This window comes from Ctenopharyngodon idella, chromosome 13, assembly GCF_019924925.1.
Source record: "Ctenopharyngodon idella isolate HZGC_01 chromosome 13, HZGC01, whole genome shotgun sequence".
Taxonomy (NCBI): domain Eukaryota; kingdom Metazoa; phylum Chordata; class Actinopteri; order Cypriniformes; family Xenocyprididae; genus Ctenopharyngodon; species Ctenopharyngodon idella.
In genome coordinates, this window is record NC_067232.1 from 16,965,565 (window position 1) to 16,990,000 (window position 24,436).

General features: G+C 37.7%; 1 protein-coding gene across 1 annotated transcript in view; it reads right to left on the minus strand.

Annotated features, from left to right (window-relative positions):
• The window catches only part of syne2b (spectrin repeat containing, nuclear envelope 2b), a 122,557-nt gene that overhangs the window by 24,447 nt on the left and 73,674 nt on the right, over positions 1 to 24,436 (minus strand). The window contains 26 exon segments of the mRNA XM_051918240.1: positions 3,116 to 3,282; positions 3,495 to 3,653; positions 6,271 to 6,426; positions 7,783 to 7,908; positions 11,356 to 11,550; positions 12,392 to 12,623; positions 13,335 to 13,429; positions 13,514 to 13,661; positions 14,270 to 14,424; positions 14,513 to 14,626; positions 14,879 to 15,061; positions 15,216 to 15,411; positions 15,488 to 15,621; positions 15,738 to 15,908; positions 16,026 to 16,172; positions 18,521 to 18,538; positions 18,540 to 18,677; positions 18,756 to 18,932; positions 19,182 to 19,331; positions 19,731 to 20,210; positions 21,202 to 21,331; positions 21,821 to 22,038; positions 22,145 to 22,276; positions 22,495 to 22,668; positions 22,845 to 23,045; positions 24,340 to 24,436. The exon segment at positions 24,340 to 24,436 is cut by the window's right edge and continues 23 nt beyond it. Coding sequence (XP_051774200.1) covers positions 3,116 to 3,282; positions 3,495 to 3,653; positions 6,271 to 6,426; positions 7,783 to 7,908; positions 11,356 to 11,550; positions 12,392 to 12,623; positions 13,335 to 13,429; positions 13,514 to 13,661; positions 14,270 to 14,424; positions 14,513 to 14,626; positions 14,879 to 15,061; positions 15,216 to 15,411; positions 15,488 to 15,621; positions 15,738 to 15,908; positions 16,026 to 16,172; positions 18,521 to 18,538; positions 18,540 to 18,677; positions 18,756 to 18,932; positions 19,182 to 19,331; positions 19,731 to 20,210; positions 21,202 to 21,331; positions 21,821 to 22,038; positions 22,145 to 22,276; positions 22,495 to 22,668; positions 22,845 to 23,045; positions 24,340 to 24,436 — 4,293 coding nt within the window.

Here is a 24,436-nt window from a genome sequence, read left to right on the forward strand (position 1 = left end):
AGTTTGATAGTGCGCGAGAGAGTTTGATAGTGCGTGTGAATGAGTTTGATAGTGTGCGCGAGAGAGTTTGATAGTGCGTGTGAATGAGTTTGATAGTGCGTGTGAATGAGTTTGATAGTGCGCGAGAGAGTTTGATAGTGCGTGTGAATGAGTTTGATAGTGTGCGCGAGACAGTTTGATAGTGCGTGTGAATGAGTTTGATAGTGCGCGAGACAGTTTGATAGTGCGTGTGAATGAGTTTGATAGTGTGCGCGAGAGAGTTTGATAGTGCGTGTGAATGAGTTTGATAGTGCGTGTGAGAGAGTTTCATAGTGTGCGCGAGAGAGTTTGATAGTGCGTGTGAGAGAGTTTGGTAGTGTGTGAGAGACAGTATAGTAGTGTGCGTGAGAGAGTTTGATAGTGTGTGTGAAAGCTTTGATAGTGTGTGAGAGACATTATAGTAGAGTATGAGAGAGAGTTTGATAGTACGTGCACGAGTAAAGTTTGAAATATGTCTTGAATGGCCTCTCATAAAATATATTTTAAGATGGTCTATAATCTCTGAAATCACTCGATAGTGATGCAATAAAAACAGAGCAACCAGCTGAGACAGGCCCAGTATGCTGGAGTCACGCCTGTGAACTTTGACACAGAGAAAACAAATGACTCCATCAGAATTATCGACACACACTCAGCCGATCACTGAAACACTCTCTGTATGTACAAAAAGTGAATTTAAAGGAACAGCTCACCAAAATATATAATAGACAGTCACTTGGTCATTAGCACAAAATAAATCCTGACAGGGTAAATGACTTCATTTGACTTGTGCTCATAGAGTCTCAGTGGTTGATGGGAAGGAATATTGACAGGCGTAAAGCTGCAGCTCAAGGTGAGAGCCGACCAACAGGCAGGTCTCGTGCCTGGTTACCTACTGATCCACAAAGCTACTTTTAGTGTCTACATGCACCTGCAAAGCCAGTTTTAGCTCTAAAACCTTGACATTAGTGGCACAGAGCCAGAGTTAATCGACGCTCAGGAATCTGCTCAGCTTGGAACTATGATAGAAATGTCTGCAGCAAGGCATAATTTGTCTGCCCGCCTGTTTGTAAAGATGATTAAAACTAGCAAACATGCTACTAACACAATAACGCAGCAGGTTTTTGAGACCCAGCTACATACAGTGTTTTAATCACTGTCAATGTGAATGCAGCGATTTTTGCTCGACTGCACATGTGAAGATCTAAAGCTCTACAGGTGAATTTATCTGTTGTTACGAGGCAAGAGGGCGCTGCAGGTAAAGAGAGCAACAGGTCACAAACTCCTTTCCCGTATAACCTCCACCGTCCTCTCTTAAGAGGCTAGTTTAAGCAACACAATTATATTAAATGACATTCCACTAGATGATCTGCTTATTGTCGTAACGCTTCAGCTGAATTTAAAGCCGCAGAAATGAACTTCAGAAAAAAATGAAGAGGGCTCTCTGCTTAAATGTCAGGAATCTTTTTTGGAACCCATAACACTCATACAAAGTGAAAAAATAGTAATTTTCATAACATTTAAAAATCAATAGTTATGGTGCACAAATCACACATTAGCCACCAAAGGAGCATCTACACTCTTAAAAATAAATGTTCTTTATTGACATCAATGGTTTCATGAAGAACCTTCAACATCCATTAAACCTTTCTATTGCACAAAAGGTTGTTTATAGTGGAAAAAAATCTTTAGATTACTAAAATGTTCTTTAAAATAAGAAAATAATAGTTCTTTTAAGAACTGAAAGGTTCTTTGGGGAACCAAAAATGTTTCTTCTATGGCACTGCTGCAAAACCCCTCTTTTGGAACCCTTATTATTAAAGCTGCAGTCTGTAAGTTTTGCCTCTTTGTCGCCATCTCTGTTTGAAACCTGTAATTACAGTTATTCGTGTAATTATCATCTTTACGTGGGTAACTTGTGCATCGGCACGGCTCCTCAGCGTGGATGAATCTAATGTTTTGAGGAGAATGTGTGGCTTTCAGTCACCACACCAGTAGATACTGTGCTTCGTAGTCAGATACTGACTACAGATTGTAGTCTTGGAAGTATGACCAAAATAAGAATTTTCACCAGAAAATGTCATCTGAACAAGTAACAAATCTGCCACTTTTGTTCTGACCAACAAAGCATTACAATAAATTTCAATTCTGTTCAGTCTAATCTCTAACGTTAATTTGCCATACAATACAATCCGCCATCAAAATGATAAGTTTAATTATTCCAGCTGCTGTGAGAAAAGGCTATAAATGTGATATAGCCTATACTAGCTGGGACTCCTTCTTTATGTAAACAGACTTGCTCGAATTTCCCGTGGAAACCCACCAGTACCGCTCTTGTTAGAAAACATTATTACAAGCTTACCGTTATGAATCGGGCTAAGGTAAGGGGATAGTTTTGAACACTGGCTGGTTATGTACTTGGAAAATTTTGGACAATTTTTAACCAAAAAAAGTTACGAACTGCAGCTTTAAGAGTGTAGCTGAAAGACAGATATGGTCTAATCTCAATCTCTGTAAGTAATATGGAACATGATATATGTCAGTCTGCTGTATGTTGCCTAACATGAACATAAACGCATATAGATGCGCTTTAAGATGATCCGAGAGATCCAGAATCAAAGATCTGAGAAAATGCAGAAAAGAAAGGCAGGCTTGGAGACAAGAAGTCAACAAGCTGGCCATCACTGTGACATGAAGCTACAGCCACCATCTGTCTAATCAAAGAACTGTCAATCAAACGGAGTGCAGGATAAACCAACCCCCTCCATACGCTCCACCCTGATACCGCCCATCTGGACTAAAGCCACGCGCACGTTCACTGAGCTGATGTTTATGCTGCATTGAATGTGACAAACTGCACTTCTTGTCGGATCAATGTCAGATTAAAATCCACATTCGTCTCTGTGCTGTTTCGGATATATCTTAGAAAGCAGTTCATATCACATGACCCAAAACCTAAAAAATCCAGCAAAGTTACTTATGTTTGACCATTTTATGGTCTCATTCTAGCAGTATTTATAATAAAGTGGCATTATGTACTATATTTGATTTAGTGTATTTGACCATGACAATGCTCAGGGTTACTTTACGGTCTCACCTGGCCTCAATGTGATCAAACAGATGCTGCCAGCGGTCGTTGATGTCCTTTATCTTGTCATTGATTTCTGTCTCTTTGGTCTTGTTGCTAGCATTGATGAGTTGTTCTCCCAGCTGTTTCAGATGTGTCTTATTCTCACTGAAGAGGTTGATCTCCTCCATGCAGTCCTGTAGAGTGAGTATTTGTGTGTAAGGGGGCAAGGAATTTAATAACCATTAATATCTTGAGAGTTTATTTACTGCCATACTCTTGTTTGCTTATTAGGCAAAATAGGGAAGGAAAGAATGTCTGCTCTTCTATTTAGGTTTAGGCAAAATACAGCGAAATGTGTATCTGAGGCATTTTGTTCTGGGTGATGGAAGACATTTATTTGTCTCACCTTCTTGAGTTTCTCTACCATCTCCTCGATGCTGAGCTCGGCGCTGTGCGCCACCTTGTTTTCCATCTGTGTCAGCCATTCACACAGCTCCCGATTCTTCTCATTGAAAATGATCCAGGCATTCAACCGGTCAGCAATCTCCTGCTTACGCAGAGACACCTGCAGAGAGAGAGAGATAATACAGTAGAGTAACGGTAACACTTTACAATAACGTCTCATTTCTTAACATTAGTTAATGTATTAACTAACATGAACTAACAATGAGCAATACATTTGTTACAGTATTTATTAATCTTTGTCAATGTTAGTTAATAAAAATCTAAGTTAACTAATCATTAACTAATGTTAACAAATACAACATTTGATTATAAAAATGTCTTAGTAAATGTTGAAATTAACATTAACTAAGATTAATAAATGCTGTAGAAGTATTGTTAATTCTTAGTTCATGTTAGCTAAAGTAGTTAACTAAAGTTAAACCTTATGGTAAAGTGTTCTCTAATCTCACTAAAACCTGAAAATGATGTGCAGATTATATTTCACAACAAATAACACACAACTAATATTGTGCTTTATAATGCTTTATAAATGAAACCTATTTCAGAGCCATTATGTTTTTTTGCACACAATTAAGAATATATTTAAATGGTAAAATTTATACATTATGTAATTATTATTGTACTGCTTTTTATACTGATTTAAAAAAAACAAACATTGTATTACAGGTATTTTTACTGAAATACAAAAATGTACTGTATCACAGTAATGGAAATCTATTGAGAATAAAAAAAATAAAATAAACAACAACCCTTAAAATTAAAACGTGAACAAATTTTGTCACCTTGGTTCTATCTGACATTTTTGTCAAAATTGAGTTATTCCCATATTCTTATGATGTGACAACATATTTACATTATGTGATGTTTTTTTAAGGTTTTGGGATTTTTTTTTAGAAAACAAAAAGGGTCTATCCACAAAACACAAAAAAACTTTGAAGCTCAATATTTCAAAACTGCTCAGAATTTAGATATAAATAATTCCAAGGTGGTGATTTCTGGGAAAATATGCTTAATTATTATGAAAATGATGTAAATTCAAATTTTTATTTTTGATTATTGTATTTAATTTTTTTTAAAAACATTTTCTACTTTATTTTTCTGCATTTTTCTTTTAATTTGTGGACCAATTGTGATCTTGTGATCTAAACATGTTTTTGTGACACACCCTATAAATAAATAATTATATATATATATATAAATATACATACATACATTTAACCTTAAAATATGTGAACTCAGATATATTAAGGTGACCTAAAATATTCTGTTGTTTACAGGTTAATGCTAATAAATTAGAGACTAAATTTCATTTAAAAGAGACTTTTAAAACACAGGTTAATACTTTATGAGTAAGTACTTCATAGGGAAGCAGGGTATTAAGTTGTGTTAAAATAATCAGATCTCCAGCCAAAACATCTCTATGAACCTTGTCACTAGAAAGTTTTAAAATCCAAACTAACTCAACAGCTGCCACATGTGGACTTCATTGTTACCAGGCAACACCTCCACAACCACCCCCTACAGACACACACTCACACTCCGGCGTGTGACAGACTCACACTTGGAGTGATTTCCAAAACAAAGAGCTAAAGACTCCCGCTTCTATTCACTTCTGTGTGTCTTTTCTCTGTGTCCTTCACTCTCTACCATCTGCTCACTCCTTCCAGTGTCAAAGACCCCTACCCACCCCAAAACTCACACCAGAGCCCCAAAACATGACCCCAGGAGACTCCAGCTGACTGATCCAGGACCATATTCAACACCAGTGAGACCTCATGTGAGTGATGCATAGAAAGTAAATCAATATATGGATCATAGTCACCAGAACATCATACATCAAGAAACTTCACAGGAACAATGACTCCAGGTGAATCAATGAGCACTGATGAAAAAACATCAAACAATCCTCACATCTGTTTCCTGGGTATTGATGGTGTGCTAACATTGTATTTAAAATAGCTGGAATTCCTTTGAGCATGTTGTCTGTGTGTGTAGGTTTACTTAGCAGTATTTGGGGACAAACTGTCTCCAAAAGTTAAATATGACAAAACATGCCTTTGAGGACATCCAGGATGTTGTGTAAAGCAGTGGTTGCTAAATATCTTCACTTTCCCCCCTCGAAACCACATAAAAATAGTACAGATTCATACATCTTATTTTACGGTTAAATATTTTCTTCAACTACACACACACACACACACACACACACACACACAAACACACACACACACACACACACACACACACACACACACACACACACACACACATAACAAGGTTAATCGGTCAGTTCAATGAGTTACGAACAGCAGTCAATGTTTCATGTAGGAAATTCCTGTAGGCTTTATATTTGCTCTGTTTCCTCCTAGTATATTTGCTTAATGCAGCCATCTCTAAATAAAAGATTACAAAAATAATAACTATTTGCATGGGTTTACTTAGCTATACTGTTGCAATAAAATAGTCACTAGAAGTTTGCTACATCTGACAAAACCTCCTTTTGAGGACAGATGGGGACCTTCTCAAAGGTAAAATGATTAAATAAAGTAAATAATGTTTTTTGTTTAGTTTTATTTTATGTTATGTATATATATATATGTATATATATATATATATATACATATATATATATATATATATATATATATATATATATATATAAATAAATACAAAAGTCTATGGTATGTCTGCTAGGTAAATATGTTTGTGTGTCTTACTTTGAGGCAGAGTTCTTCCCACTGGCAGTGCAGATGGTCCACTTGCTCCTGCAGGAGGAGGACGTCATCGGTGAGGATGTACTGGGACAGGTCCGTCTTCATGGTGCTGAGCTCGGAAAGACTGACGGCCCAGTCCTCTAAACAATCCTGAACCTCCTGCATAACATAACACACCACTGTCACACACACTCACGGAAAACACTGCCACACGTCCCAGTTCTGACTCACGCAATCTCTTTCTCACCCTCTGGCCCAACGAGATTAAAGCCCACAGGACAAAGGGGGAGGGCAGAGGAGGGAGGGAGAGAGAGAGAGAGAGAGAGAGAGAGAGAGAGAGAAGAGAATCACAGTGGAATAAGCCTATAGCAGGGAGGAAGGGAAATCCAAAGTGTCAGGCGATACAAACAAAAGCTGTTATGTGTGACTTTAGCACAATCTAACTGCTAACTGTCACTATAGGTGCTTTTAACTTTACAAAACAACACAACTGTTGAAGTATGTTTTTTCATTATAGTATTTATCAGTATTTTGTTATGATTATATATTTTTTTATGGACAAAATTGGTAATTGAGCAATTCTTCACCCCAGGTCTTTCCAGGGGGACGTTTCCTGTAACAAGTCAGTAAAAGAAATGGAACACAAAAAAATTAATGTTTTATTTATTTTTTACACTGTAAAAAAATAAATAAGTGAAATTTGCGGTAACCCCCCGGTATCTGTGGTTGCTGGAAACTTACTGTAAAAAATATGGCAGCATTTTAGGTTTTATGGACTGAAAGAAAATTTACAGTAAACATATATATATATATTTCTTTAACTGATATAATATTAATAATATTTTACTGTAAAATGTCCTGTTGAAATGTCCTGTTAAGATTTATTACAGTTTTTTATATTACTTAAGGGTTAGTTCACCAAAAAATGAAAATAATGTAATTTATTATTTATTTATGAATCAGCGTGTCGAATCAGCGGTTCGGAGCGCCAAAGTCACGTGATTTCAGCAGTTTGGCGGTTTGACACGCGATCTGAATTATGATTCGATACGCTGATTCATAACGCTCCGAAGCTTCCTGACGCAGTGTTTTGAAATCGGCCATCACTAGTCGTTTTTTTTTTTTTTTTTTGGCGCACCAAAATTATTCTTGTCGCTTTATAATATTAATATTGAGCCACTGTACTCACATGAACTGATTTTAATATGTTTTTAGTACATTAATGGATCTTGAGAGAGGAAATGTCATTGCTGACTATGCAGGCCTCACTGAGCCATCGGATTTCAACTAAAATATCTTAATTTGTGTTCCGAAGATTAACGAAGGTCTTACGGGTGTGGAACGGCATGAGGGTGAGTAATAAATGACAGAATTTTCATTTTTGGGTGAACTAACCCTTTAGTAAGGGAATTTACTGTTAGCCAATTAGCAGGTTTTTACCGTAGCATTTTTACAGTCTTTTATGTTTAAAATTAAGATCATTACAGTGTTGTTCACTTCTTGGAGTTAGTGTACCTTCACGAGGAGGCGTTCTTCTTCCATCTCCTCCTGCTGATCTGGGATTGACTGCTTTAGTCTGGCTCGTAGTACCTCTAGGCGCTGGGCCTGATCAGCTAGTCTGGTCTCACAGGTCTCCCACTTCTGTAAAATAAAATAACAAAAACATATGCAATAGAGGCTGCTATAATGCTCTGACATGTTCTTGGCTTAATATCTGATCTGTAAGCCTCTTTATTTTGGTATGGGCTCGACCCGAGTTCTTATCAGTCAGAGAAAGCCAAAAATAATGCAGAGAAAACACTGAAAGCTTATGGATATGTGACAACAGATCTGTACACACAAACATATGGACAGGTGTCCAGATATCCACTGTGGAAGGTCAGTGTGCACTACATCAGACCAATGTCTCGGCTTAGAGACAAATGAGAAGTTAAGTCAACACTAAGGGCTATGAAAACACGCATACATGCATGGGGTTATCACAACACACACAGATCTACATGCTACCACTGTACTGCACTGTACTGGAATAAAAGTTCACTGCTTCAGACCCATGTGTCCACACAGCCCACAACTCACATACAGTATAATACATGTAAAACCCTATTATAATAACACATACCGCACAGAGGAAAGTGCACTGATCTGGCATTCATTACTATAAGGTGATGGATGAGAAATGAAGACAGACTATGCACTGTGAGAAAGAGATAGAAAGGCTAAGACAGACAGGGAGAGCTGTAAATCCCTAGACAGGCTTTACTGTAAACCCTTTAGCACATGACAAGTGCATGTACTCATGAACACACACACATACACTGACTGTGTTTTCTGTCTTCATATTATCTGAACTGCAATCAAGGTCAACTATGGATGAGGAACAGAGAAACAGACAGAGAGAGGAAAACAGACAGACAGGCAGACAAGACAGACAGACAAATAGTCAGATAGATACTGTAGATAGATAGATAGACAGACAGACAGACAGATGGATAGAGAGACAGACAGACAGATAGACAGACAGACAAATAGACAGACAGAGAGAGACAGACAGGCAGGCAAATAGTCAGATAGATACTGTAGATAGACAGACAAACAGACAGATAGACAGATAGACAGACAGACGGATAGACAGGCAGGCAAACAGTCAGATAGATACTGTAGATAGACAGACAGACAGACAGACGGATAGACAGACAGGCAGACAGACAGATAGACAGGCAGGCAAATAGTCAGATAGATACTGTAGATAGATAGACAGGCAGACAGATAGACAAATAGTCAAATAGATACTGTAGATAGATAGACGGACAGTTAGACAGACTGACGGACGGATAGGCAGACAGACAGACAGACAGACAGGTAAATAGTCAGATAGATACTGTAGATAGACAGATAGACAGACAGACAGACAGACAGAGACAGACAGACGGACGGATAGACAGACAGGCAGGCAAATAGTCAGATAGATACTGTAGATAGATAGACAGACAGACGGATAGACAGACAAACAGATTGACAGACAGGCAGGCAAATAGTCAGATAGATACTGTAGATAGATAGACAGACAGACGGATAGACAGACAGACAAATAGACAGACAGGCAAATAGTCAGATAGATACTGTAGATAGATAGACAGACAGACAGACATACATACAGACAGACGGATAGATGGATAGACAGGCAGACAGACAGACAAATAGTCAAATAGATACTGTAGATAGATAGACAGACAGACGGATAGACAGACAGACAAATAGACAGACAGACAGGCAAATAGATAGATACTGTAGATAGATAGACAGACAGACAGACAGACAGACAGACAGATAGACAGACAGACAGACAGACAGACAGACAGACAGACAGACAGACGGATAGATGGATAGACAGGCAGACAGACAGACAAATAGTCAAATAGATACTGTAGATAGATAGACAGACAGACGGATAGACAGACAGACAAATAGACAGACAGACAGATTGACAGACAGACAGATTGACAGACAGGCAGGCAAATAGTCAGATAGATACTGTAGATAGATAGACAGACAGATAGACAGACAGACAGACAGGCAGGCAAACAGTCAGATAGATACTGTAGACAGACAGACAGACAGACAGACAGACGGATAGACAGACAGACAGACAGACAGGCAAATAGTCAGATAGATACTGTAGATAGATAGACAGACAGACAGACATACAGACAGACGGATAGATGGATAGACAGGCAGACAGACAGACAAATAGTCAAATAGATACTGTAGATAGATAGACAGACAGTTAGACAGACTGACGGACGGATAGACAGACAGACAGACAGACAGAGACAGACAGACGGATAGACAGACAGGCAGGCAAATAGTCAGATAGATACTGTAGATAGATAGATAGATAGACAGCCAGACAGACAGACGGACAGACAGACAGGTGGATAGACAGACAGATAGACAAATAGAAAGACAAACAGTCAAATAGATACTATGGATAGACAGACAGACAGACGGATAGACAGACAGACAGGCAAATAATCAGAAAGATACTGTAGATAGATAGACAGACAGAAAGAAAGACGGATAGACAGATGGACAGACAGACAAATAGTCAGTTAGATAGATAGATAGATAGATAGATAGATAGAACATTTTATAGACTGGCTGACCTGCATAAAGACTTTTCAGGTCTGAAATACTGATATTAAAATGAATGTGCTTGTGTGTTAGTGTTTGTAAAAGTCTGATCTGGATTAGTCCAGCTGTGGGATCAGAGGGAATGTAGGTCAAACTCAGCTGGACTCATTCCTGCATAAAACCACTATAATACAGTATCACCTTATTCTACACACACAAAATACACACAATCCAACATTTTGTGTTGTCCTGTAACATTCTGGACTGGGAGCATGTAATGGCAGTTTATTCCTGGTGAAGTGAAACACTTTTAGATGCGTCCATAAAGGGACGGACAGTTAACAGGCTGTGTGCGCTCTGGAGCAGCTCTGAGCAGGTGCTCATCAGGATGACAATCCATAAACTGCTATTTCCATCTAAATCAAATCATAAAAACTCCCAGGGCGAATTTCACTTTGTGGTAACCGTTTTGTTATATAAACTTTAGCCTCATAAATGCTGATATGCAGATAAGAAAGATATCTGGAATCTAGAAAATAAACTTTTCTACTTGCTTGTGATTACTAGATAAGGATTTAAAAAAAGTAAAGTGATTCCACTCACAAAGATACAATTCTAGATGATAAAATATTTCACAGCTAAGCATCAAACTATTTTAAATATATGTATATTGTATATAAAAATTAAGGACATTTCAACTACTAAACAATTACTTTCCCTGTTTTGGAAGTCATAATTTTGGAATCAAGTCTGATCACACAAACCAACTCACTTGGATTTATGGATTTTCCGTGTGACCTATGACCTTTAACATAAAGATAAGGATAAATATTGCTGACATTATCATAAAAGTCTAGTTTGTAAACATAACAGGATGTCTATAGAACTAAGCAACAAAACACAAGAGTTAGTTCATTCTTAGGTCCCATTTCACACCTAATCAAACCATCTTACCTTTATGATGTCAGATGTGAGGGTCTTTCTCTTTCCCAGAATGCACTGGCACTGCTCCCAGTCCTCCTGCAGAGCTGCAAGGTCTGTCTGCAGCTGCATCTGCGTCTGCGTGTCACTCACTGAGAACAGCTGCCTGCCTACCTCCATCACACACAGATACGCAGAGATTGACCTCTGAAACAACAGCTCTGTTCGCTTTACACAGGGACAGAGAGAGAGAGAGAGAGAGAGAGAGAGAGAGAACAGACAAAACAAAAAAAAACCTGAATCTTTTGACACTATCAATTGTAAGCACATCAGTCATTATAGTATAAATAGAGAATAAATCAATTAATTCACCACCACCAACAACAACAAAAAAAATAATAAGAAAATCTATTATATAAAATGAATAAGAAATGTTTCTATGGCAATAATCACAAGTTTTTGAAAATTATTACCAGAAAAGATAATTGCAAATTTTGAATGTATAAAAATGGATAGAAATGAATAGACCTATGCAATTTTTTAGGTGTTTTATGAAAGGTACGAGTCAGTAAAATGTAAAGAAATTAAAATTTTATTTGGCAAGGGTGCATTAAATTGATCAAAGTGACAGTTATAATCTTACAAATAATCTTTTTTTTTTTTTTTTTTTAAATGCTGTTCTCTTGAACTTTCTATTCAAAAACCATGGTTTCCACAAAAATATTGAGTAGCACAACTGTCTTCAACATTAATAATAATAAGAAATCTTAGAAGAAGACTGGAGAAATGGCTGCTGAAAATTCAGCTTTGTCATCATAGAAATAAATTACATTTTAAAATATATTAAAATAGAAAACAGTTATTTTAAATTGTAATAATATTTCACAATATTACTGTTTTTACTGCATTTCTAATCAAATAAATGCAGCTTTGGTGAGCATAAGAGACTTCTTTCAAAAACAATAAAAAATATTACCGACTTCAGACTTTTAAATGGCAGTGCATATAGTTTGACTAACACAATGTCTTCACCATTGATGATAGTGATATGTAAAAATCATGTAGTTACCTTCAGATCATCCAGCAAGAGGCGCAGCTGCAGGACACTACAGTGCGTGGGACCAGTAGGCGACAGGAGTGTGTGTGTGAGTGTGAGAAGTTTGCGGAGTTTCTGCATTGTGTGTGTATAAAGGTGCCAGTGCTGTATGAGCCCTTCCACTAGAGCGCGCCGTTGAGCTGCTCTCTGCACCGCCCCCTGCCAGTGCTCTCTCAGCTGTGCCAGTTTTAACAGGAAGTCGCTCCTGAGGGCACAAGAAGGGTGGTTAGTAAAACTACACATCCCATGTTGAATTTCAAAAATAAAACAACAACTTACAAGGAATCATTGTGAGTATATATGAGAGTAGGCAATTTTTAAAAATGTGTTATGATGAAATTATAAAATACAGTATTACACTACCATTCAAAAGTTTGGAGTCTGCATTTATTTGATCAAACCCAAAGGAAAAACAGCAATATTGTGATATTGTGAATATATTATTACATTTTCACATATGATAATATTTCAAAATGTTAAACAAAAATTCTATTTTAATATATTTTAAAATGTAATTTATTCCTTTGATGACTGCATTTTCAGCATCATTACTCCAGTCTTCATTGTCACATGATCCTTCAGAAATCATTCTAATATGCTGATTTGTTGCTCAAGAAATCTTGCTTATTATTATTATCAATGTTGATAAGAGTTGTATTTTTGTGAAAACCGTGAAACATATTCAGGATTCTTTGAAATCGTTTGTAATATTTTTTAATACATGTTTTACTATGTCTTTTCATCAATTTAATGCATCCTTGCTGAACTAAAAAGTATTAATTAATTCAATTAATTTCTTTAAAAAGATTCTTACTGACCCCAAACTTTTAAAAGGTAGTGTACGTCACAAGCAGAGCTCAAACAGCAATACAAAATCATATTAAACAATACACAGAAACATGCAGAGAATCGTCACCTGTCCTCTACATCTCCCTTCTGCAACAGAAGGAGAGATTCACTGATCACAGAGTGAAGGATCTGATGGCCTAAAGACAACTCAGCCTGAAAACACTAGAAGATAAGGAGAGAAAAAGTTAGATTTTTCATAGGATCTATGATCCATATAAGCAGCATTTGGGTGTGTGACTGTCATACCTGGTGCGTGCGTTGCTGCTCTCTTAGTCCAGGGTATGTTGATGCAATTTCTACAGCTAAACTGTCCTCCATGCGCTGTAGGAAAGCCAGCCAGCTCTCACATCTCTGCTCAAAGCTCTGTTGATGGAGAGAGGCTGCCTGCAACTCACTAAACACACATAACATACACATATTAACACATATAGTAAACACGCAATACCTTGAATACCCTGATACTAGCATATTAGTCTCAGTGTTGGGGGTGACACATTACATGAGTTACATGAATCAGATTAATTTTTTTCAAGTAACTAGTTAAGCAACGCATTACTTTACAAAATATCTGAGTTACTTTTTCAAATAAGTAACACAAGTTACTTCGTTTTCCAATTAATAGACTGACATCTCTTCTGTCTCCATGTTGAGAGAAAGCGCAGAGGTGTTGTGTGCGCTGTGTGAACATGATGGTTATTTTAGTTCTAGACTAATGTGAGCATGCATTTACTCATCTCACTAACATTTGCATTTCCTTCAGCCTGAGGCTTATTCATTTCACTTTTGGTGTAAAAGGGCCTTTGTATATGCCAAAAACAGAACTTTTTTTGTTATTAAAAACAAACAAGCAAGCCCAACCCAGGTGAGAAAAAGTAATCAAAAAGTAACGTAACGTATTACTCTTCATAAAAAGTAACAAAGTAACGCAATAACTTACTTTTTTAGGGAGTAACGCAGTATTGCAATGCATTACTTTTAAAAGTAACTTTTCCCAGCACTCACCTGCACTTCTCCTGGGCATGTGCGGAGGCCTGTGCCCACTTCCTGTTGAGGTGCTGTAGCTTCTGTGTCACAGAGTCACTGAGGGTCAACCTGTAGCTGAGTGTGTTTAGTAGATCCAGATCAGGAGAGAGAGAACTGATCTCCATCAGACCCGACTGTAGATGAGGAAACAGAAACCTTTAACACTGGGGATTGTCTTCAATAAAAGGATGTTAGTGAGTTATGCATGTGTGTGTTTATCACCTGAGATATATCTGTGTGTTCGCTGTCCATCCTTTGCTTGCTTTCCCACTGTTGTAATTGTGTTTCGAGGGACTGGTATAACCTTTCAAATTCCTGAAATTGCTCAAGATCCTCCTGGACACACACATAGTTTGAATTTAAGGAACATCTAAAAATTCACCCTCATGGCTTCAGAAGACTTCAGAAGACAGACTACTATTATGATCATTTTATGCGGCTATTATGGTGTTTTTGATCATGATAATTTATGCAAATTTTATGTTCAGTTTAAAAAATAAGAGGAGATGGGTTTGGAACAATATGAACTATTTCTTTAAACACTTCTACGCTTATTAAAACACAGATGTTAATGTATATGAGTCTTACCTGCATGTGTTCAATTCGTCCTTTCAGAGTCTGCTCTAACTGCAGGTAACCTCGTGTTAACAAACGACATTCTGATCTGATGAAAACAGCATCTTCATCATCCACCTGTTCAATCAGATCTTTAGAAGCTTCAAGCATTTCATTCACATCAGTCTGCAGAGTCTCTGAACCTTTCTGTAACATCTAAGAGAAGAAAATAAGGACAATGAGAGAGTGTGTGACATACTATAGTGGAGCTTAAATATCTTTTTCATTATTTCTTTTTGGACCCCACTTTAGTTTTAAGATATAGGTTTATTTTAATGAATTGTTATTTGTGAATTTGCATTGTACTCACAGTCTTCAGCTCTGCGATGCTGTGTGTGAGTTGTTTATTTTCAGCGGGTGTTTTGTTGTGCATGGCAAGCTGCTCTCTGTGACGTCGGAGCTGCTCTGAGCAGGTGCATCTCACATCAGAGTATCTCTGCCACACCTTCAGAAGACTGTGTGACCTCTTCAAGGTTTGTATGACCTTTTCCTTCACCTCTGACCACCTAGAGGGCAACACACAGGTGAATGAGCTTGAGCATTCACATACACATTGTTTTGCTGAGATGTGTGAAGTTTAACCTTGCTTTTTCTTTGTCTAGGTGCTCAGATAAAATCTGGGCAGAGTTTGTGCTAATTCCACCAATAAGGATTGATGTTGTCTTGTTAAGATCCTCCCACTGCCTGTCACACTCCTCAGTCTCAGCTTTTAAGACCTGTGATTATACGATCATAAAAAATAATGAACAAATACAATCAAATAAAATATGTCATACTGTGACCAATTACAGATGGCTTAGAAAAGAAAAACTGTGTGATTGATTGCCAGCACCTGTAGCTTATCCATATTGTTCTGGAGGGCGGAGAGGGAGAGCAAAGGGGCGTGGTAATACTCTAGTGATTGGCAGATCCTTATTGTGTTTACAATTGCCTGGCTCCTCCCACTTTCAAACTGAGACCACACCTTACACAGCTCCCTCAGGGTATTTCCAAGGACTTTACTCTAAAAAAATTAACATTTTTATTAAATTCCTTATTAAGTTAATAAACACACTTAAGACTGATTATAACAAAAGGCAGTTTTGTTTTAAATCACAGGAACAAGTTTCTGTCTCTGTACCTGTTGAGAGAGGTCTGTCAAAGACTGTGAGAGATTTTGAGCTTTTGAGAGGAAGTCTTTATCCCTCTCCTCTTCATCAGTGGTAAGTCTCCTCTTTCCCAGCTCAGTAAGTTCAGTGAATTTGGCCTTCAACTTTTCCTCCAATTCCTGAGAAAGAGAAAAAGATAATTAAAATTCCTCTAAAATGTCATATAAATATATTTAAATCAAAACTGAAATTCTATTGAAAGTTTTACTTTTTAGTCATCATGAAATCAAAATGAACAGTTCTTGTTTTTATGGAATATTGCAGTATTTATTATAAATGATTTATCCGTGCACATCATTGTTTCTTTTTTAATTCATGTGGTCCGTCCTACATTTTTTACTTCTTCCAAAGTTCTTTTGATATACGTCACAATAGGGAAGAAAAGACTATTGCAACTTGTTTCATGCAGACTTTAAAGTCCCCCTGTAGTCAATAATTTTATCTCTTAAAACTAATCTTTGATCTCCAAAATGACATACACTATATTGCCAAAAGTATTGGGACACCCCTCCAAATCATTGAATTCAGGTGTTCCAATCACTTCCATGGCCACAGGTGTATAAAATCAAGCACCTAGGCATGCAGACTGCTTCTAGAAACATTTGTGAAAGAATGGGTCGCTCTCAGGAGCTCAGTGAATTCAAGCGTGGTACCGTGATAGGTTGCCACCTGTGCAATAAGTCCATTTGTGAAATTTCCTCACTACTAAATATTCCACGGTCAACTGTTAGTGGTATCATAACAAAGTGGAAGCAATTGGGAACAATAGCAACTCAGCCACGAAGTGGTAGGCCACGTAAAATCACAGAGCGGGGTCAGCGCATGCTGAGGCGCACAGTGCGCAGAAGTCGCCAACTTTCTGCAGAGTCTATAGCTACAGACCTCCAAACTTCGTGTGTCCTTCAGATTAGCTCAAGAACAGTGCGTAGAGAGCTTCATGGAATGGGTTTCCATGGCCGAGCAGCTGCATCCAAGCCTTACATCACCAAGTGCAATGCAAAGCGTCGGATGCAGTGGTGTAAAGCACGCCACCACTGGACTCTAGAGCAGTGGAGACGTGTTCTCTGGAGTGACGAATCACGCTTCTCTGTCTGGCAATCCGATGGACGAGTCTGGGTTTGGCGGTTGCCAGGAGAACGGTACTTGCCTGACTGCATTGTGCCAAGTGTAAAGTTTGGTGGAGGGGGGATTATGGTGTGGGGTTGTTTTTCAGGGGTTGGGCTTGGCCCTTTAGTTCCAGTGAAAGGAACTCTTAATGCTTCAGCATACCAAGACATTTTGGACAATTTCATGCTCCCAACTTTGTGGGAACAGTTTGGGGATGGCCCCTTCCTGTTCCAACATGACTGCGCACCAGTGCACAAAGCAAGGTCCGTAAAGACATGGATGAGTGAGTTTGGTGTGGAGGAACTTGACTGGCCTGCACAGAATCCTGACCTCAACCCGATAGAAAACGTTTGGGATGAATTAGAGCGGAGACTGAGAGCCAGGCCTTCTAGTCCAACATCACTGCCTGACCTCACAAATGCGCTTCTAGAAGAATGGTCAAAAATTCCCATAAACACACTCCTAAACCTTGTGGAAAGCCTTCCCAGAAGAGTTGAGGCTGTAATAGCTGCAAAGGGTGGGCCAACTCCATATTAAACCCTACGGATTAAGAATGGGATGTCATTAAAGTTCATGTGCACGTAAAGGCAGGCGTCCCAAAACTTTTGGCAATATAGTGTATTTAAATGTTTTTTCCTGTGAAAAAAAATCTTCATGCCTGAATGTAACTCTACACCCTTGCCTCATTTAGTATACATGGATCTATGAATATGCTAATTAGCCCCACCCCACTCACTTGCACAAGCTCAGAGATCCACTTGGTCAACTTACTGAGGTAAACGCTGCACAATGGTATCTCTTTTTACAACGTCGAAAACATAACGGTAATTAATATGATTAGCCTTTTGCTTGACTACATTATCAGACAGTAATAATGTGTTGCTAATGTTACACAAAGCATGTTCCCATTCTTCATCTCAGAGTCAGACAGCTGCCTTCTAAAAAGCAGTATCCTTAGAAACACTTTCAACAAAGTAGAATGTCAGTGGAGAAAGGCATATAGTTCATCATTGCATCGTAATACACCCAATATATTGCTAAATCTACCCAATTTTTCATATCAACAGAAAAATATACCAGGAAAACGTGCTTTTTTTAAACTCCCTTGCGCGGTCAGTTAATGATATGCTAAAGCCAGCCGGCACGTTAACGTGATTGGTTACAAGGTAGTTTGTGACGTCACAAACACCAGCAATTTCAAACCATTTTCTTGAAATTGTCTTTATATCATTGCAGTTTTAAAAAGAAATTACTCAGCAATGGTGATGGATGACTTATGACTTTGCACATGGCTTTACTTTAAGGTATGCGAGCATCAACATAATGAGTTAACCACAACCAGAAAATATCAGCGACTCACTTCACATTCCTTCAGGCTTCCTCTCAGCAAACAAGCGACTGATTGGTCTTTCAGCGAATCGCATCCATTGTTTCTGACCTTTGATCCAGCGCTGCAGAAGGTGCAGTTTGTTATCTCGCTCTGCACTTATCCTCACCTGTTCTTCAACATGTCGAATCTGTGAAACACATTATGATCTATGTTAATCTGCATTGGTTACTTGTGTACTTTTTACTAATAAACTTATTAAAGTCACCTGTATGTTCAGGTGAGCCTGTAGAGTAAGCCAGCGCAGATTGACATGTCCCAGGCTTTCAGCAAATGCAGTGTGTTTGTACCTGCTGGTGTGAGCGTCAAAACCGACCTGCTTCAGCTCACACTGATTAATAAAGTCAACAGACATCTGCTGACAGGCCATCTCTCTCTTCATCCCCTGGACAGAGAGAAAATAAGACAAAGACCAAAACTCATTTTTGAAATCTTGCTGAAAATTTCTGTAAGTTAAAACTATATCGCCATCAATAGATTAAAAAAAAATGTTAAAAGTAAAATAATAATCTGTTTTTTTTGCACTGTTATTTCATTTTGGCTAAAAAAAAAATCCAAACTCAAGATCATCTATTTCATTTGTTAATTGCTAAAATGTTATTATTGATAGAGAGATAAAAAGACAACAATGTACCTGATATGTTCTGAGCAGGTGTGTGAGCTCTGCGGCAGTACAGGTGTTGTGACCCTCTCGTTCAGCCGCCTGTAACCTGCTCTCAGCACCTGTAATCCAGCCACACACATCAGCCAGCAGTCCTTCAGGAGACAGGCTCTCCATCACACTCTGAGAGAGAGAGAGACAGCACAGAGACAGATGAGAGTGACAGACAGAGGTGGAGAGAATAGAGAAGAAAGAAAACAGTGGAGTCAGGTGAGGGGGGGACACATGTAATCAAAGAAGAAAAGGGATGAGAACAAGAAAGAGAGCATCCTAATGGATGAAGAAAGGACAGAGACTCTATTCCTCACAGATTTCATTAGCTGCTGAGAGATACAGGAAATCATGGCTGCATGACCTTCATGAGAAAAATTTAAACCTAATGTTCTCCTTCAGGGAGACAATGCTCCAAAATAAAGAACTTGAAACTGACTGGCATTTCTTTCCAACCGCTCAGGGAACAGTTAGTAATGATGCAGTACATGCTATAATTTCAGACAAATTGAAGTACAGACTAAATTGTACCTGATGCAGTCTCTGTTGGACGGCGGGTATGTGTGTCTGTATCTCCACCCAGTCTTGCTCCACCTGAGACAGCTGGGACTGTAGAGTCAGAAGAACCGGGGACAGAACCATTTCTTGTTTTACAGACAAATCAAGTGCAGCTGATGTTGGTTCCTCAGAGATAACAAATTCATTTGTGATGTTTGCATCTGATCTCTCTGTGGTTGAAAGAGTTTCTTCTGAGGAGATGTTTGGAAAGATGACATCTACAGATGAGGAGTCTTCAGGGTTGTTAGAGGTGAGATTGCTAGTTTCACTTGGCTCTAGGTCTTCAGGGATTGTTGTATTTGTTGGAGTGGATGTTCTTGGAGCACTAGAGCTTCTGCTGATCTTCTGTGTTTTAATGATATGCTCTCTTTCACTGAGCAACAGGATCAAAGATCCAGAGCTGATCACTGATGCCTTTAGAGCAGATTTCACCTCTAGCTCCTTATTGAACTCCTGTGTCAAACACATCACAACAAGTGTTGTTAACGTTAACTAAAACAAAACCTATTGAAATTGTATTTATTAACTGAAAAAGCTGAAATCATATAAAATATGAATAATAATTAATAAATAACAACTGCAATAAAAAAAGTTGAAGTACTAACATTACTAAAACTGAAATAAAAATGTTTGTGATGTGTAACTATGAAAAAGTGAGCAGTTGATCAAATTTTAATTAAGATTTAAAGGGTTAATTCACCCCAAAATTAAAATATTGTCATCATTTACTCACCCTCATGTCATTCCAAACCCGTAAGACTTTCGTTCATCTTCGAAACACAAAGATATCTGTCCCTCCATTGACATTCTACGCAACTACCACTTTGTACAGTAGCTACTTAAAGTTCATAAAGAGATCCTACAACTAATCCATTTGATTTGAGTGGTTTAGTCCAAATTTTCTGAAGAGACACAATAGCTTTATATGATAAACAGATTCAATTTAGGCTTTTATTCACATATAAACATTGATCGGTGACCATAAAAAGAAGCTCAAATGTACTTGCTTGAAGCACAAGAAAAAACCTCATTGGTTCTTGCCGAAGATCAGACGTGCTGCGTAACACACGAGAATGAACCTCATTGGTTCTTGCACGTCAAGCAAACATACTTGAGCTTCTGTTTACCATATCTGATGTGTGCACTGATGAATGTTTATGCAGTATGTGAATAAAAGCCTAAATTCAATCTGTTCATAATATAAGGCGATCAAGTCTCTTCAGGATCTTCATTCATTTGTGTTTTGAAGATGAACAAAAGTCTTAAGGGTTTGAAACGACATGAGGGTGAGTAAATGATGACAGAACTTTCATTTTTGGGTGAACTAACCCTTTACAGTATATATATATATATATATATATATATATATCCTGTAAATGGTCAAAATAACTGTTCAAAATAATACTAATTAAAAATGAATGATTAGAATCACTAGTTGACTGACTATGAAATGATGAAACTGGGAGAGGGTGTCCACTTCCTGATCAGCTGCGTTCATGTGATCTCTCCATGTATGCAGGCGTTCTCTTGCTGGTTCTTTCCACTCATTAAAAGCCTCAAAATCACTATGGTACCTGGAAAAAATACAGTGATGATATACGTACAATAGGCCTACTTTGTATTTATCCTCTGTGTCCTTTTCCATCTCTCAGTCTATCTACACAGCTCTCTATTATTTAACATTATTTAAGTGAGTACATATAACTCAAAAGCCCGGTTTCACAGACAGCACTTAGCCTAAGCCAGGATTAGGCCTTAGTTCAGTTAGGGCATTTAAGTAGCTTTTATAAATGTTCAAAACATGTTCAAAAACATGTTCAAATGTTCAAAAACATTACTGGTTTGCATCTTGAGAAAAAACAATGCAACTGACATATTTTAAGATATGTACAAGTTACTTTCATTTAAAACAGCTCAAACATGCATTTAGGACTAGCTTAAACCTTGTCTGTGAAACCGGGGGAAAATATTGAGATTTTAAAAGACGGTACAAAAACAATGCATATTGGCAAGAACTTTTGTCCATAGTCAAACTTAAATTTACCCACATCATTCACTTTTACCTGTTCCAAAGCTTCTTAAGATGGTGGGTGGAGTCTAGTCCTTGCTCCACCCTCCTCTTAAGTGCAGCCAATCGCTGTTCCAGCCTTGTTGTAGACACACCCAATATGTGTACAGGAACACCCACTTCACTACTAGACATCTGCTCCTGCTGTCTACGGCCCTCATCCAGAACCAGACTGATACGAGCTCTGTTCTGCTCCAGAACCGCCAACATACTCTACCACAAACAACAAGAAGAATTCAGGGATCTCTAAATATGTCTGCATTCTGATTTAAAGGTATATATGTGGGTCAGTTTACTAAATATAAGTTTAAAACATTACCTGATACACAGAAATATTCTCACTGAGCTGCCCCTCAGTTTGGTCCCACAGAGGAGTTATGGGAAGTTGAGTCTCCAACCTTCTCAGCAGCGTTTCTAACCAGGAATGATTTTCATCCCAATGAGTACAAACCTGAAATACATCAAAGTTCTTATCAAGGGCAGTGCGTTCTAGCTAAAAAAAATATTAAAAGCTGCTATTGGTCAAATTGGTCATTCAATCTGTCAGTTCTAATTTGTTCATTAATTTGTTCATAAATCCCAGTTTCTTCTTGGTTGATGCAGCTTTCCATACATAAAAACTATAGAAGTGTCATTCCTCATGATTTCTTGATTCCCTCGATCTCGTACCTGCAGTGCAGAGTGCAGTACTGTGCCAACAGCCTGAGCCTGCTGCAGGACACTGGACACTTGACATTCCACCTCAGACACTTCATTCTCCCAGCCAGAGGAGGCGCTGTCTGGGATCCGCACACTCAGTTGCTGCAGTGTCCGCAGGTGGGCAGCCAGAGACCGGAAAAACACCTGTGGATTTACAAAGTTACAGAGATGAATGAGAGATTGCAGGCCCTGCTCTGTCTGAAACCGTAATGGTGCTATAGTGTGCATGATTCATGTGTGATGTAATGCATGTTTGCATTTTTTAAAATTTGTGTTTAGTGTATTTAGTTAGAGTGTTTGTATGTGTGTGATATGTTTACCGTGTGTGTGCTGAGGTGTGTCTGGAGTTGTGCTGGATTCTTGAACTCCAGCTGAGAGGTACAGGCGAGTTTCTCTCTCCCAAGATTCAGGAGCATCTGCAGACCCTTCAGTATTTTTTCGATTATCTGCTGCTGATCGAGACTCCATTGAACAGCTCCACAGCGTTGCTCTAGATCACTCCAAACACTGTCCAAAACCGCCTAAAGAAAGTGTATATTATTATATTATGTTATATTATATTATATCAGATTGTATGTTGTTTTGGTGGTCAAGTAACATTTCTTATCACCAATGTAGAAAACAGTTGTGCAGCTTAATGTGGAAACCGTGATACATTTTTTAGGATTCTTTGAGGAATAGGAAGTACAAAAGAACAGCATTTTTTTTTTTTTTTAAATAGAAATCTTGGTAACACTTTAGATTAGGGAACACATATTCACAATTAAGTAGTTGCTTATTAGCTTGCATATTGGCTGTTTATTAGTACTTATAAAGCACATATTAATGCTTTATTCTGCATGACCTTATTCTACATCCCTTAACCCTACCCCATACCCAAACATAACCACTACTACCTTACCGGTACTTACTGTCAATAAGCAATAATTAGGAGTTTATTGAGGGAAAACTCCTAGTTAATAGTGAATATGTGTTTCCTAATCTAAAGTGTCACCGAAATCATTTCTAACATTATAAATGTCACTTTTGATCAATTTAATGTGTCCTTGCTGAATAAAAAAGTATTGGTAACACTCAAAGCCTTTATATATAATGCATTATAAAAGTATTTGTAATGCATGAATAATGCCTTGTAATTTACCTTATGATGTATTATATGGTCTCATGGATAAGTGTAACTTTAGTTATAATACATAATAATACTTATATTACGCCTTTAGAAAGTATAATGTATTACAGCACACGACAAACAACCAATTTCAGATGTAATAAGGAATCTGCAAATATTATAATGCATTTTAACTTTGGTTACAATTATTTATGAAAAGATATAATGCATTATAATGTACATTATGAATACCTTTATAATCCATTATACATAAAAGGCTTTAAGTAAAGTGTTACCATATTATTTTTCAACAAAAAATTTGACTAACACCAAAGTTTTGAATGGTATGTATACATTTTATTATACTGTATGAAACATTTCTATAGATGGCATTTCAAACTATTGTTTCTGAAAGTATATTATATATTCTTTGCATCGTAACGTGTTTATAATGAATTAATTACTAATTATAATAAATGAACATCAAATATTTTGTAATTTATAGAGAAAAATGAAATGTAGCATTAAAAACTACACTTACAGCTTTGCACTTACAAAACATTGACATTTTTGTTAGCCATTCTATTTTAATTCTACTTTCTGTAAATTCAGATTTAAATTTCAACTGTGTCTCATGCTTACTACCAGATACTGAATTGGAATTCAAAAGGTATTCTCTAAATTCTGAATGGTGCGCACACTCATACCTCCAGTGTGCTGATCTGCTGTGTGAGGGATGGGGGCTGATCCTGACTCTTTGTCTCGTCTCTGACTTCTGCCAGCTCTCTCTCGTTCTGCTCCACT